Source organism: Camelina sativa, chromosome 3, assembly GCF_030686135.1.
Source record: "Camelina sativa cultivar CO46 ecotype springtype chromosome 3, ASM3068613v1".
Taxonomy (NCBI): Eukaryota; Viridiplantae; Streptophyta; class Magnoliopsida; order Brassicales; family Brassicaceae; genus Camelina; species Camelina sativa.
Window position 1 is genome coordinate 14,940,004 of NC_141882.1, and position 15,944 is coordinate 14,955,947.

The 15,944-nt window shown below is 33.2% G+C and overlaps 3 protein-coding genes across 3 annotated transcripts; 2 read left to right on the forward strand and 1 right to left on the reverse strand.

Annotated features, from left to right (window-relative positions):
- Window positions 1–4,849: 4,849 nt before the first annotated feature.
- Window positions 4,850–7,099, forward strand: LOC147946958 (protein LOL1-like). The gene is made up of 6 exons (XM_087504951.1): window positions 4,850–5,121; window positions 5,314–5,568; window positions 5,761–5,883; window positions 5,971–6,084; window positions 6,512–6,621; window positions 6,739–7,099. Exons 2-6 carry the CDS (start codon window positions 5,490–5,492, stop codon window positions 6,775–6,777), a joined length of 465 nt encoding a protein of 154 aa, XP_087361077.1. The 5' UTR covers window positions 4,850–5,121; window positions 5,314–5,489; the 3' UTR covers window positions 6,778–7,099.
- A 2,101-nt stretch (window positions 7,100–9,200) lies between these two features.
- On the reverse strand, window positions 9,201–11,770 carry LOC104777287 (ferredoxin C 2, chloroplastic). The gene is made up of 6 exons (XM_010501502.3): window positions 11,198–11,770; window positions 10,676–10,739; window positions 10,317–10,405; window positions 9,830–9,898; window positions 9,674–9,718; window positions 9,201–9,405 (listed from the first exon to the last, which is right to left on the reverse strand). Exons 1-6 carry the CDS (start codon window positions 11,429–11,431, stop codon window positions 9,361–9,363), a joined length of 546 nt encoding a protein of 181 aa, XP_010499804.1. The 5' UTR covers window positions 11,432–11,770; the 3' UTR covers window positions 9,201–9,360.
- Window positions 11,768–12,545, forward strand: LOC104777288 (uncharacterized). The gene is made up of 2 exons (XM_010501503.3): window positions 11,768–11,882; window positions 11,983–12,545. Exons 1-2 carry the CDS (start codon window positions 11,796–11,798, stop codon window positions 12,274–12,276), a joined length of 381 nt encoding a protein of 126 aa, XP_010499805.1. The 5' UTR covers window positions 11,768–11,795; the 3' UTR covers window positions 12,277–12,545.
- Window positions 12,546–15,944: the final 3,399 nt, after the last annotated feature.

Genomic DNA, 15,944 nt, shown 5'->3' on the forward strand with positions numbered 1-15,944 from the left:
TAATATAACTCTAGAATTTGGTTTTTAATAAGAATTTTATTCAGTTTTTTTTTTGACAACTTCGAAATATTAAAATAGGAAAACCAACAGTCATGAATTTATTCAACTATCTTTCTCTTTTTCTCTGTATTTTTCTAAACCAACATTCTACAGTTTTATTCAAATATCTTCCATTTGATAGTGAACAAAACTCCAATCTTCTTTATATATAAAAATTTATTTCTTTAGAGACAAACTTTCATAAATTTCTTTACAATATTAACCAATATCTCTATCACTACTGTAACTTTTCAAACTATTGACAAATTTGTAACGCTTAAACCATATGCCAATACATTAATAGTTTACGCCAAGAGGAAGAAGTGGTGCTTTGATTCACTCCCGATGTCTTTTGTCTTTTGGTGATGCATCTATTTTTTTGGGACATGTTCTAATCCTCTCTAAATTTCTTATGTAAGTATTGAAACTGTTTGTGATATATATAAAAAAAAAACATGAAAGATGTTTCATATTCCTTTAAGTTTAGGTTTGTTTGCTTTTAATGAGATAAGTGACACTCTCTCCACTGCTGATGTGTTACTCAAATGGAGAGAGTTGACCATCTTTCATAATATAGATTACATGTCTCGTGTCCCTTTGATGTTTATCTATAATCTAAAAACCCTAATTTATGGAATGGAATAGATGTTTTAAAAATTAGGTTTGACAAGAAATGGGATCGTATATATATGACACCTTCATGGTGTTGGTGTTGGGATTTCTTGATTATAATAACTTCCTACTAATTTTTACTAATTCAAGTTTTCGTCAAAATTTCGTAGATTAAAAATAAAATATATTTTCTACGAATTGCTTTTAGTAAATCATATTTTTTTTTAATTTGTTGATGTTTTTTTTTGTAAGTGAGGGGAGACACCGTCTCCAACTTTTATTCAAAACATAAAAATAACTACAATCGAACTCGACAATGGACAACAATCCAATTTACATCCTCTAAGAGAATATAATTCAGAGTTTCAGGACAAGACTCTAAACTAGGAAAGCCCAAAGGTAAGGAAAAAACACATTTTGCCAACCCATCGGCAAGATGGTTAGCCTCCCTATACAGAAAGACGGACTATCCAGTCCCTTCAAATGAAGCCGTAGTACAACCATATTAGAAAAGACAGCGGATGTGAATCACTGATCCCTGTCCGTAAAAAAACCCACCACTAACTGTGAGTCTATCTCCACCTCCACACACGTCTCCTTCTTCTCCCAAGCGATGTACAAACCATAATACACTCTTCATAGCTCAGCAAGAAGCGCTGAACATATACCAATATTTAGAACATATACCAATACACTCCCCATAGCTCGGCAAGAGGCGCTGTAATTTGATGATGTTGTTCGTTTGGATGATTAACTGTGTGCGTATTTTTATAGATTTTTTTCGTTTTCGTTAAATTAGCATATGTTTATTTTGTAGTTAGGAGTTCGGAATTGGGGTACCATTATATGAACAAATATATAGTGGGTTTCTTCCTTTTGTGATTATTCTGTATGATTATGTTATATTTTATAGAATTTACCACATTCTCATCTTTATATAAAAAAAAACGAATGAAAACAAAAAAGGCTTTTGTATGCATCTTCTTAAGCTGAGCCATCACAGTTTGGAGTAAGACGTGGACAACTCCATAGCCGCACTTTGATGGCTATCCAAGCGTCTCTTAGAGACGTCAATGTCCAAAATGTTCTAATCTAACTCTTTCCTTTTGTCCTTTTATTCTTTCTCTCCTCCCATTCCTCCAAATACCATACACATATACATAGATGCATACATACATGCATTGGCTTGGTGGTCATGATGGAATGAGATATTGATAAATATTATACATACATGTATGCTTGCTTCTGGAAATGGCATCTTCTGTTGAAGTGTCTTTTACAATTTCTTTGGACAAGATGTTTGGATTTTCCACTGTGACCTCAAAATCTCTTGTTCACACCCATAAAGTCGACCATTTTGTCACATATCTACACACCCATATATATTGCCTCCTTTTTGAATAAGAGCATTTGTTTTCATATATATAATGGTATTGAACGGAATAGTGTTTCCTTTTCTTATTCACAACATTCTTCAAACTTTCATATTTTCTTTCTTTTCTAAATCAGGGAAACTTTTGGATGTTAATGGTTGATCCAAAAGTTTGTCATTTCTTTTTATATAGCTTGGGTTTACAAAAAAATGTAAACCCATGCCATTGGTAGAGAAGTTTCTCCTACGAATCTAGCTAACCTATCAACTTGATCACCAAACCGATTGTGGACAATTCTTATTTTTAGGTTACGAACTAAAAACAGCTAAAAGGACCCGACGAAGATTCACAAACTTGATCCAACTGGTCATAATGATTATGCTTCCTTGTTTTTAATTTATTTTTATGGCAAGATAGTAAAGTACAGTATAGGTCTATAACTTTTGTAAAATCTCGACATGTTATTCCTTAATGATACTTACATGATCTACCCCCTAAAAAAAGGTTATGAACTCTGCCTTTCTTTTGATTTTAGATTCTATTTTCTATTGCACCTTCGTTACTTAACCAATTAGAATAGAAATCATCATTATTACAATATTATATACATTCCATAACAAAACAAAGGAAGGTTTTACGATGGAGATCGTGAGTTCGTGACTCACACCATGTCACATGTGAAGTGTACTTGACATAACAAGATAATAAAAGAAGAATATAAAAAATGGGTTTTTAGAAAAAAAGAAGCATAAACAAATTGGCCCCATCGAATAAGTAAACAAACATTGGCAAACCAAAACTTGATATGATATCCAACCAAATAATCACACTTATTGTTACCCTTACCCACTGCATTTTCATATAAAAGTTCACTTTTATGATTTAGCCTATAGAATAATAATAAAAGATTGAATTGAATGAACTGCCAAACAATTAATTGTAGGTTTGGTAAAACAAAAGTGAGAGAAAACTAAGTTTCCACTGATTGGGTAACTGAATTTCCTGTGTGCATGGCCCATGGTAAGTTTTACTCCTCCGTTTCAAAATATATGATGTTTTAGTTAAAACACGGGAATAATTATTTTTACAAAGTTTAACCAATTATAAACAAGACTGCATAATATAAAATATAAAATTAATCAAAAATTTGCATATAAAGTTGTAATCATTCTATATTATGAAACAAAAATACTTCTCTAAACATCCTATATTATAAAACGGAGGGAGTATTTTATTTGTTGCCTAGCCTCGCCCGTAGTAATTTGGATTAATTGCATATATATTTTTTTCTGAGGTTTAACCTTACCATACCTATTTTTTTAATGCAAAAATGTTAAAAATGTATTGAATTTGACAGTGAGAATATATTGAATTTGATAGTGAAAAATATTGAATTTGATTGACGTTTACGTTAAATATGTTTCCAACGGACATGAATATTTTTCCAATTTTTGCAGAGAAGTGAAAGATTATAACTTGCACAATTAATTTTTTGTCAATGATTGATTGGATTTTATGTATACAGTAAAACCTCTATAAATTAATAATGTTAGGATCTTGAAATTTTATTAATTTATAAAAGTTTTAATTTCTCGGGAAATTAATAAAATATTAAATTATAAAGAGATTTCTCTAATCATAGTTTTGAATTTTTTTTTATTTTAAACTATATTTTTTTGTTCTAATTCATATTTCTTTAGAATTTTCTTTATTTATAGTTTTTTATGCTTTTATATTTTACATAATTTTTTTTATAGTTCTTTACAAATGTTGGAGATGAGTTTCATCAAGATTAAATATTCAAAAGTAAACATACAACACTATTAAAATTATATTTAACTACATTTCCTAGATATATACATATATATATATTTTAGTTTATATAATTATTACTTTATGATAATGATGGGACTATATGTTTACATAGAATTTTCTAAAAGATTATTATTTTATTATTTTATCGAATTATGTCCCAATTAGGGATGAAAATAATTTATTAATTTATAGTGATTATTAATTTATCAAGTGTTATTTTATAGAGGTTTTACTGTTAAATTAATCTTTAATGAACAAATATTTATACTTTATAATATATTACAAACAGATACGTTTATGTCCCAATTTTTGCGGAAAGATGGAAGTCTAACTTTCTTGCTTAGCTTTTTGCCAGCCATCTATCGGAATTTACGTTATATATGTTGTCAACAGACATGTGTATTTTCTCAACTTTTGCGGAAAAAGTGAAAGGTTAACTTCTGCACTTAAATATTTGTCAACAATCGATCGGAACTTTGATATATTAATTTAATCATTAAAGAACATATTTATAATATGTTACTAACGGACATGCCTGTATCCCAATTTTTGCGGAAAGATGGAAATTTAACTTTTGTGTTTAGTTTTTTGCCAACCATCGATCAGAATTTACGTTAGGTCCGTTAGTATGGACATATATTTTCTCAACTTTTGCGGAAAAGTGAAAGGTTAACTTCTGCACTTAAATTTTTGTCGACGATCGGTCAAAATTTTGATATATTAAATTAATCATTAACAACCATATTTATATATATTATAATATGTTACTAACGGACATGTCTGTATCCCAATTTTTGCGGAACGATGGAAATTTAACTTTCAATTAGACTAAACTCCAACCGATTATTTGTTTTATATATTTCTGAGTTCCAAATTGGTTATTTATAAGGAAAAGTTAGAATTTTACAAGAAAAATTCTCATTTTCTCTAAAAAGTTGCCTCTTTACATAAATTGGTTATTTTTCTCTTTTTTTTTTTGTTTTTTAATAGAAAGTTTTATGTTTTCATTTATATACTCTCTATCTAAATTGATAAAGGCAAGTTGCAAGAGAGGGGGGGGGGGTGTGTTTGCCCCACTCCTCTTCTCACATAATAATAATACACAAAAGTTTCTGCAATTCACATTCCTTTTTCCCGTAACTCCCCAATACATCATTACACATATACATACAAAAACATACACAACCAAACGTTATGTAATTGCAAAAACATAATAAACGAGAATTCCACACTCTCTCTAGTCAAAGAGCTTCATGGCGATGGTGTGACCAACCCCAAAAAAGTAGTCCTTCACATGTTTCTTAAGTTTCAAGCATTGAATTGTTTTTTTCCTTTCCTTTTATAAATAGTGAAGACTTATCTTCATTTTTTTTCATAATAGCTAAGATTTATTTTCCTTTTTGAAAATAACTAAAGATATCTTTCTCCTAATTGTTAGATATAATTTTCTTACTTGATTGTGCTTTGTATTTAGATGATGAAAGTGAGGAATTGGGAGAAGAAGTGAAGAACATAATAAGATGAGATGTGTCTTCTTCTTCTGAGTCACTAAAAACATCAACAAAGAGAGAATCCATTATTATATAATATATATAGAGAGAAGAGATTTATCAAAAATATTTTTTGCAATCATCATTCTTGGAGTTAATAATGCCAGTCCCCCTTGCACCATATCCAACACCTCCAGCTCCGGCGATGGCGCCGTCGTACACTCCTCCGCCGGCAAATGGTAAAATATTTATATTATATGAAAAAGATCCTCTGTTTTCAGTTTCTTTAACAATTTTTTAATAGAGATTGATTTTTTTTTTGTTCAATTATTTTCCCAGGAACCCATTTATTTATTCCACATGTGTTTATAACTCCATTAATTTATATTTATTTTGGCCAAAAAAGGACATAAACAATTTGAGATTTGTAGGTAGTACAAGTGGGCAGAGCCAGTTAGTGTGTTCAGGTTGCAGAAACCTTCTGATGTACCCCGCCGGAGCATCCTCTGTCTGTTGTGCCGTCTGTAACGCCGTCACTGCCGTTCCTCCGCCGGGTAATTATTGGTCAGATCATAAAAAAAAGTTTGGTTAAAAGAGATATTCGAGTTTTCTTTTTGTAAAAACTGATTGGGGCAATGTAGGAACGGAGATGGCACAGTTGGTGTGTGCAGGTTGTCATACACTTCTTATGTACATTCGTGGAGCTACAAGTGTTCAGTGTTCTTGTTGTCACACTGTTAATCTTGCCCTCGAAGGTTATATAAATACATGCATATTGGTCTTTATATTTGGTGTTTAATCAGTTTTTATTTTATTTTTTGTTGATTGTGTATTTTTTTTTGGTTTGTGGTTTAGGGGAATACAAGAAACAAAAACCTTTTTAAAACTAGTTTTACGAGTTATTTTTATTAGATGTCGTCGTTTTATCAACAATATGTGTATTATACGGGTTTAAGTTAAGATTATAACCCAGACTAGGACAAAATATTTAAAAATATTCAACAATATTTGTTTATATTCAAAAAAATTTTAAAATTAAATATTTAGTTTTGGTTTTTGGTTTTTATGATAAAACAATAAAACTACTTTTGTATATATGTGGGTCTAGGTTAGTTTCGGTTTCGGTTTCTTATGAAAAATGTTGTAATTTTTAAACTCTAAATGTCTTGCATGTGTGTTCAGCGAATCAAGTGGCACACGTGAACTGTGGAAACTGCAGGATGTTACTGATGTATCAATATGGAGCAAGATCTGTGAAATGTGCCGTTTGTAACTTTGTTACATCCGTTGGGGTTAGTTCTCTCGTTATCCCAAAAAAACAAAACAAATTATCTTCTTTTTTTACATGATAATGCTTCTTTATATAATGTTTTTGTTTTTGGTTGCTATTGTTTTGATAATGCTTGTAGGCTTCAGCGAGCACGAGTGATGCGAAATTTAACAGGTAAAACTTGGACCAAACCTATCAATATAGAGGAAGAATCAAATCTTTTTATCTATCTCTCTTCGATCAAGAATCCGGCGGTGTGATGTTTTATGAGTTTGAAATCAGAAGTAAATTAAAATAATATGTAATCTGTCGAAATTTTCTGACTATATGGCCTCTTTGTCCGTTTGTATCTATCTATCTATCTATCTATCTATCTATCTATCTATCTATCTATCTATCTATCTTCAGTTTCTTTGTTTTGTTTTAGTTGGTTTTCTTTTCGCACCAGTTTGTAAGAGTGGTTCATAAATCAAAAAGCTAAACTTTTATGGTGAAGAAAATAGATTCTTAAATGCTAATTAATACCATACATTTTATTTTATTTTCTGTTCAAGCACAAACGATGTTTGGTTACAAATTACTACATAGATTTTGAAATAAACTTACCAAGAAAAATTACAAATTTAAAAGTGAACATTATTTAACATACGTGTTAATGCAAAAAGATAACATGAAATCAAGAAAATTTGTGGTGTATGTCAATTCAAAAAAACGAATGATTTGATTTTAATATATCTAACAAGAAGATGTTACGGTTCGTACTAAAAAAAAAAAAAAATGGAACGACAAAACAGTAGGACGGACGGAGATGTAATAAATAAAACAAAGTCCAAAAAGGCTTTTTTCCCCTCGATAATGACTAAATATAGTCAGAATCATTCCACACGCTAATCTGTCTATGGATAATTGGGGTGGACTTCACTCACTCACGGGTTTACTTACGATTTGATCTTTGGGTTAGTCTATGTGTCTTTCGAATGTCTTTTCGTTTCTCTTGATCACGGCAAGATTTATAAAATAGGGATATTATATGAGCATTTTTGCTCGGAGATTTGAAATAAGGATAAGATAAAATTTTCGTTTTCCTGTCTGTTGATGCTCTATGTAGAAGAAGAAGATCCGTCCATGTGACTTTTTTAGATATATATCTCTTGATTTCCTTTTATTTTTTTAATGCTATCTTTGACTAGTCAATTAATTCTGTATTAACCAAAAATAGATTGCTATAACAGTTCTTAAGGGATAAGTGTAAAAATAAAATTCAAGAATTTCGGCAGCCAAATCTATCAATGGGTACATATTTGACATTTCATGTCAGTGTGTCACGTCACTTACCAAAAAAAAAAAAAAATCTCTCACCATATCAAATACACTGGAAGGTAAATGATATGAAAACTTTTGTTCCATACTAGTCAAAGCATATAAATATGGCACACCATAACAAGATTTGTAACATTATAACACAACCTAACAGATTATTTTACAAACATTTTTAATGTAAAGTAAAATAAATCATAACCCATATTAACAAAAGATATTATAGAAAAGACAGTAATTTCCAAATTTTCCACTCATATTAAAAAATAAGTTCTACTATACGTACTATTAAAAGGAAAATTTTATGTAAATTTGTTCTGTCATCTTTTAATTCATTTTCATTAGGAACAATTTCTATATATTTTTATATTAAAATTCGAAAACAATGTTATTATTTTAAAATAAATAACCTAACATGAAATTTTATTGTGAAACGGGACAAAAACATTTTTAGATACAAAAAAATCATATAGTATAATATGAAAATTGCACACACGAAACGCAAATAATAGAACAGAAGAAAATGACAATTAATTATGTTTAGCTTAGACAAAAAAAAGTTCATCACAGAAAAAAAAAAACGAAGTAAGTAGAGCAAATGAACTTTACAACATAGACAGAACAATCGCAAACACAAAGAAAAAAAAAACGGACCACAATTACTCAAAGATGAAAATGTATCGTACTCAAAAAAAAAAAAACAAAAGTACATCAAAACATAGAGTAGTCCATTGAAAATCTGACAGCATTTTAGCAACTGCCAAACTAAAATCAAACCCAAAATTATCGGGTTTTTTTGCACACACATGTTGAGACAGGAACATATCATCACAGACATGTCAGAAAAGGTTGGTGAGTGTTTTTCAATCGGTTTTCAACTCAGTGTCGTTATGTCAAAATAGACCAATTCTAAGAAAATATCAAAGAGGTATATTCTATGCAATGTTCTAGACCTTCTTAGTAAATAATAAAGGAGTTCGGTAGATAACAAAGGAACAAAAGAATCATATACCAAAAAGCATTTCATATATGCCCACATTGTTATCATCATCATCATCTCTCTTACGGTCACAAAAGCATTGCCTTTCCTTCTCACAATGGACCACAAAATGTGCAATTGTGTATCCCACATCCAATACTTGAATTATTGACCATTACTTAGGACCAAGGGTTACCACTTACCAGTTACCAGTTAACTAGAGTCTATGGATATGCAAACAAAAACTATGCTTGAATTTGGAGTTACTGGTGCAAAGGTTCATAAGTTTTTTCTTCTCCACTAAATGATGAATTGTTGGGACCTTTTATTGGAATATCAATAAGTTCATTTAAGAGACTACGAGTTACGAGGATGCACAACGAGATTCAGGACTAAGAAAGTAACACTCACTAGTCACTTCTAATAAAAAAAAGTTTTGCGACTTTACATGCTTCTTTTTTGTTTCTATTCGTCTCCCATGGCGAGTTCAAGGGCGTAATCGTCTCTTTCCTGCAGTGTAACATTGATAAATCTGTTAAAAGACCAATGCTAATGCAAACTAAAAGAACTTTAACTCATTTTGAAACCTCACAATAATAATGTTAAAGATTGATCTTTTTGACAACATCAAATCCATTACTAGTCCTAGTGATCCAGTTAACAGCTTTAAATCTATCTATCGATTTATCGAGATACACTACGCCATTTGGTGATTGATTGATTTAGAAGACTTGGAACGAGAAAAACCAAAGTTATTTTTCTTGTTCTGAGAACTTACAATTGGTCCACGAGCGAAGTATCTTCCAAACTGTAGCCAGTAGACCTGTGTGTGCCATACGATTTAGAACTGTATAACTATAATGAAATGAGAGAATACAAGACCTGTTGTAGCAGTTCTAAGATTCTCAGAAGAGTAATTCTTATAATAAGCTACCTCGTCCTCGTCTTGTGTTTCTACTTCAAGGTCAGATGTAGGGAAACCCACACAAAGAAGCGCATACCCCTGCATGTATAAGCCACACGACTTAAATGCAAGATAACCTTGAAATGAAGGTCTAAGAACCAAAATTACTCTAAAGGATTAGGACACCTATTATCACCTTAAACCTGTACTTCAATATAATTATTTTTTAGTAAGAAGAAGAGCTTGTTCCACCTATAATACATTACACATTTGCCTAAACGCTAACAGTAAGATAAGTCTTCGAAACTGTATAATAATGTAAAGCAAAGATGTTCACTTAGTGGAATGCAACCTTACAATTCAGTAATTGTTTAAAGCATAAGAATTGCATTGTTTTCATTGACTCAATAACAGTTGGTCCTAGTTTTCACAGACACATACTCTCACCAACACAAAGTGTCTACGTAATTCCAGCCTACTCGTGTCTCTAGCTAGCTTTAAGGAAAAGGGATATTACCTGGGACTTCAGTTCAGCTGATATTCCCAATGCTTGTGGCTGCCTTAGCTCTCCAGATTTAACACGTACGGCACAACTAGTACAGCAACCTGGCCACGTAAGATTGCAAAATCTCAAATCGTGGACGAACCGTATAACTAAGTTGAGCGCTTAGCCAAAGCATACTTCACCAAGTATAAATCTCACAGGAACAAATATCATGCATATAGCTCTAACATAACTCCATTAGTGATTGACTTATCCTAATCATCTACATTACCTTTAAACTTTTTCAAACCATGGGAAAAATGTCGACTACAAGGAAACATATACACACTGTAGAAGATTAATGAAACAGGTCAATGACAATAGCACAGTACCATGTCTGCAGGCAAAGGGAAGAGTAATGTTCTGAGATTCAGCTGAGTGCAATATGTACTGGTCCTGCATTTCAAAATAGATTTCCATGTATCAACAAAGGTGTATTATCTCAAATAACCATATGTCCAGAGCTGATTTATATCGATTTAGTTCTACTTTCCTCCGCTCTTACGCAGCATTTTTGAACAATGGAAAATCGAAGAAAGTGAGCAACTGAACCTAAGTAGAATCTAATTTAGATTAGCCAGAAAGAAACTGCTCAAAACATATCAAGGAAGTTTGAATCCACACACTACTTGGGGATCTCTACACTCCAGAACATACATTGCGTTTGGCGTTAATGTATAGGAATTTGTGACTACAATAAGGCGCAAATCTAAAGCATTCATTCATCTCCAAGTATAACTACTAATCCAAGCTACGAACATTCTCAAAATTACATCTTCCTATTTTAGGGATTCGATTGTGTAGCGAACCAATCAGCGAGATTAAAGCAACAAAAAGACAAGCAATACTCTCACCTCTGGAACCTCAAACTCGTGAACCACTCCTCGTTGTCGATCGTGAACAGTGACCTTATGAGAAGGAACAGACAACGATCCTCTATCTGATGGAGTGGAAACTTCTACAGGAATCCGGAACTCACACGTCGTAGCCGTAGCTCCTCGCCGGAGTTTCGGAGAACATCGCCGATTGATCGGAATTGTCTTCCGTTGAAGCGAAGTACAAAATGTACAGGGCAAAACCAGAGCCATTGGTTTTGGGGAGATTTTGGATTTCGCGGCTTTACTAGTCCAAAGGGTTGAAGAAGAAAGAAGAAAGAAGAAGAAGAAGATAAGGGAGTACCAACCTTCGCTTCCAAAATCATAAACCGGTTTACTAAAATTCAATAATCATCGAAGCCTAAACCAATCCGGTTTACGGTGCATGTGATCAAGCGTTTATACGTGCGTGGCACCTTAAATAGACGCCCGAGAATCGAACCAGGACACGTGGCCATTTGAACCGAGTAAGCAATTGATACGTTTTTTTTTCTTTTTTTTCTTTATTTAAAACAAACAAGAATCATTCGATCAATTGTAATTAAAAAAAAAAAAAAAAAAAAAAGAAGAAAAAAGAATGAAATCGGTGAAACAGAAGATAAGCGATATGGCTAGTACTGCCAAGGAGAAGATGGTGATATGTCAAGCAAAAGCCGATGAGAAGGTTCTAATCGAGTATTAACAATGTGTTTTGTGTGGTTATATCGGACTATTTACGTACTAATGTTTGATTAATATATGTATTAATAATGATGATGATATAGGCGGAGCAGGCGATGGCAAGGACGAAAGAGGAAAAAGAGATAGCGCATCAGAGGAGAAAGGTGAAAGAAGCAGAGGCTAATATGGATATGCATATGGCTAAAGCGGCTCATGCTGAAGACAAGCTTATAGCTAAGCAATCTCACTACCACGTTACTCATGGTACGCATGTGGCTCAGCCTGCGCCTGTATCGGCTCCTGTCCCTGTCATGGGACATGGTTACGGGCATAATCCTGCCGGACTTACCTCGGTTCCTCCACCGGCGTATCCTCCTAGTGGACAGCATCAGGCTTAGCATCCCACGGGACATCGTCATCATTACAGAAATGATTTTTGCTCTAATTTTTTTTTTTTTTTTGGTATTTTAGTAGTGTTTTATCTTCGATAAATCTTTGGACTATATAAGTTATGTGATGCCTTTTGACAACAAAAAAATAAAGGGAAGAAAGAAAAAAATTAGGGGTTGTATTAGAAAAAAATTAGGGGTTGTATGATATTTATTGTGAGTCACTCTTCAAATTTTGTTGTTCTCAATAGTCAATAGTACTCCTAAAATTTACAGCATATAGCATTTTCAAATAAGAAGTCTCACTTACAAAAACAAACATTGGTTTATAAAGAAAGGTTGATGTTTAGAGTTGAGACTGGAGAGACATGTTGGGCTAAACAAAAAACTGATTTTTAAATTATCATGAAAATGTATTTAAGTTTTATATGGAAGAAAATTAAATTTAAATTAAGTTTAAATTTGTAGTGATTGTTTTAAGAAATCATGCAATCTTCACAAAAGTAGAGATTTGGGAGGGAAAACATATCCAATTATGAATTTACCAAGTAAGATTAGATATAATCGATGACAATGATCTGGTACCTAAACTTGAATTTCTATTAGACAATTCAATTATCATCCTCTATGCATATGTTTGTGGCTAATTGTTTTGAATGTTCTGGAAAACATTCTTCCATTTCTCATGTCTACCTCAAATCTTTCGGCTACCGATTCTCTCGCAATTTCTACTTTACCAAAAAGAAAAAGTTGTTCTTAATCCTCTAATATAATTTCTCTTTATGAAATCAAATATGTTTCAAGATATCAACTTCTTCAAACAATCCTTCCACTCATAAATCCGTATGAATATTTGCCAAAAAGCCTAGTGCTTTTTCGATCAGAAGTGTACATGAGCTCATTCAACCGTCCTCATCACGAAAAGTCATGGAGTATTTCCAGTCCAGCAAATTTTCATCATGCCAAAGTCCCAGCCACTGAAGAAAAAAAATTCATCTCACTCAATATTCTTGAAAATTTACTCCGGCTATAGCAACAACAAGGATACACTCATCTCCACTTTGGGATTGTACTAATCGGTCTAACCTTACACGCTCGAAAAGGACTACCAGTTGTAGCACGCATAGCTTTGGTAGATTCAAGACTCAAATTATACCAACAAGCTTGCATCGGAACGGTTCAGACAACATTAAATGCATGAACTGTTTTTATAACGCTGTTTCCAAATTTTAATGTTTCTCTAAAAGATCCAAATCTACTGAAGATGATTAAGTTTCAACTACAACTCGTTGGTGCACCAATGCAAGAAAAAAGTGTTGTAGCAACCTTACACCATCAAATTATCTATATAATCCAGGATCATGCTTTTGATATTGTTTTACCCTTATATGATGAAGCTCTGTATCTCAAAATTACAACTGCGTCTCAATCACCTAACTCCATTCAGATTCCTTGACAAATTTCTCATGAAGAACTACGACTGTGTCATTGGTTACCAGAATCATGGGTTACATGCTACGAAAAAATGCATCAGGCGACTCAATCTTCTGTCCAATCATGTGGAGTTAGCTTTCATTTCTAAAATGATGGTACAACTGAATTCAAGTTCGAGAAACCAAGATCATCATCATTCTGAAGGCAATTGTTCACCCAGTTTGCCATCCAAATTGATGAACACAAATTTCATGGTTGAAAAAAGCGGCAGATACCTCAACCACTCTCTTTTGGTCAAGACAGAACAATTGTTTATCCTTTTATGGATGAGAATAGCCATCAATATTTTGAGGTGTGTTCATGTATTGCATGTACTGTAACAGACTATGAATCTAACGATGAGACATATCAAAGAAGGCGAAAGAAGAAAGATCCTCTTTACAAAAGATATCTTAGGGAGATCCCACTGTCGGCCCACTTGATGATGGAAAATATGACTTTATTGTCCGATATTCAGAATGAATGATATGTATATATTTTACATTCTTTCATCGTTCATTTTTCATTCATTTTGCTATCTAAACTCATTGTTTTGCATTGTTTTTAGTCTCTTTTGTATAATATGCATATCTAGGTAGTCTTTGCATTGGTCTCGCATGCATCTTGCATATTGGAGTTATTTTAGGTGTTCAGGAGATGTGAAAACCATCAAAAGCAAACAAGGAGCAGGAAAGCAGTCCAACAACTCGACTTGAAGTCATGGATGACCAACAACTCGATCTGCGCTACCCAGCGACCCGACTTAGAAGTCCTTCCACCTATTTGATCGAGTCAAATGAAAATCTTCTGTTGGGATTCAGCTTCCGACGTCATCATCAAAGTTGTAGGAAATGGAGTTATCTTTCTAATGCTGGTTGTTCCAAGCCAATCAGAGACGTCCCAAGAGGTGATTCCTGAGAATCCTCAAGACGCGACTCGATCAAGACGTCCCAAGAGGCGATTCCTGAGCATCCTCAAGGACTCGATCAAGACGTCCAAGGACGTGATTCCTGAGCACCCTCAAAACAAGATTCGATCAAGATGTCCCATGAGGCGATTCCTGAGCACCCTCAAGACACAACTCAATCAAGAAGTCCCAGGAGGTGACTCCTAAGTATCATCTAGACACAACTTGATCAAGATGTGTATCACGCAGCCGCGACTCGACCGAACACAATAAGGAGTACAGCTAGGACGCATCGATCGAATGGGAGAAAGACAACCAGCAGAAGAACAAGTTTTGCGACTCGATCGAGCATCCAAGATGGTCATAGATATTGCCCACTCGATCGGACGTCGTAAACGCGTCTCGACCGGTGTATCCAAGAGGCGTCCCTGAACTGCTTATTTATCTTGTCGTTTTATGTTTGAGGGCTTCCTATGTTTTGTTATAAATAGACTTTTAAGCCTTTACTCAGAGGAGATTGCTTTTATCCTAGGGTTTATATGTAGCCACCAAAACATTTTCTGATTTTGTAATCAAAATTTCTCTTAATATATTCAGTTTTTGCATTTGATTTCTTCTACAAAGTTGTTTATCTCATCATTATCTATCTAATCATGCTTGTTTTAATGATGTATGGGTTTTTTGATGATGATTGTTCTTGAGTAGTGAATTAGGGTTCTTGAGGATGGGATAGTTTAGGTGGAGAATCTTAGTATATAGGGTTTTTAAGCTTGAATTTATGTGTTTCCCTTTTGGACTAGAGTTTGATTTGCTAGTTTCTCTCTGTTCAATTGGAACTAAGTCTTAGACATTTCAACACCTACCAAGTGTTTGATGAAATGTCTGCACAAGCTAGTGCTAGACACTTACATTCCTAGCCTAAGAGATTAGATGTCTAGGATGTTTTTTGACGTGAATGAACTTGTTTGTAATGCTTGCTTGATCATATTTCTCTAGCGAGAGTTAGGTTTAGAAGTGATTGAGTCTGAGTAGCTTCTGTCAAGAGATTGGATTAGCTAAGCTATATTTCATTATCTAGGGATAACTAGATTGTGGTATGTTAAACACCCTATAGACTAAGTGACTCTGCCTACATCAATTACTTCCATCCTTAGGACCCTTCTCATCTAATTGTTTTTGCATCTTTAAGCTTGTCCAGTTTTCTGTTGTAATAGCTTGCTTGTTAGTCTCTGCATGCTTAGCTCATTTATGCTCTCTCCTGTTACTGCATGTTAGCTTCTTGTTTTGTAAACTAATT

What these genes read in the sequence shown, in the direction of transcription:
- LOC104777288 (XM_010501503.3), top strand. Translation starts at nt 11,796, where the DNA reads ATGAAATCGGTGAAACAGAAGATAAGCGATATGGCTAGTACTGCCAAG. An exon ending in AAGCAAAAGCCGATGAGAAG is followed by an intron (nt 11,883 to 11,982) that starts GTTCTAATCGAG and finishes ATGATGATATAG; the next exon opens with GCGGAGCAGGCGATGGCAAG.
- LOC104777287 (XM_010501502.3), bottom strand. Translation starts at nt 11,431, where the DNA reads ATGGCTCTGGTTTTGCCCTGTACATTTTGTACTTCGCTTCAACGGAAG. An exon ending in TCCCTTTGCCTGCAGACATG is followed by an intron (nt 10,406 to 10,675) that starts GTACTGTGCTAT and finishes TTACGTGGCCAG; the next exon opens with GTTGCTGTACTAGTTGTGCC. An exon ending in AAACACAAGACGAGGACGAG is followed by an intron (nt 9,719 to 9,829) that starts GTAGCTTATTAT and finishes TGGCACACACAG; the next exon opens with GTCTACTGGCTACAGTTTGG.
- LOC147946958 (XM_087504951.1), top strand. Translation starts at nt 5,490, where the DNA reads ATGCCAGTCCCCCTTGCACCATATCCAACACCTCCAGCTCCGGCGATG. An exon ending in CACTGCCGTTCCTCCGCCGG is followed by an intron (nt 5,884 to 5,970) that starts GTAATTATTGGT and finishes GGGGCAATGTAG; the next exon opens with GAACGGAGATGGCACAGTTG. An exon ending in ACTTTGTTACATCCGTTGGG is followed by an intron (nt 6,622 to 6,738) that starts GTTAGTTCTCTC and finishes TAATGCTTGTAG; the next exon opens with GCTTCAGCGAGCACGAGTGA.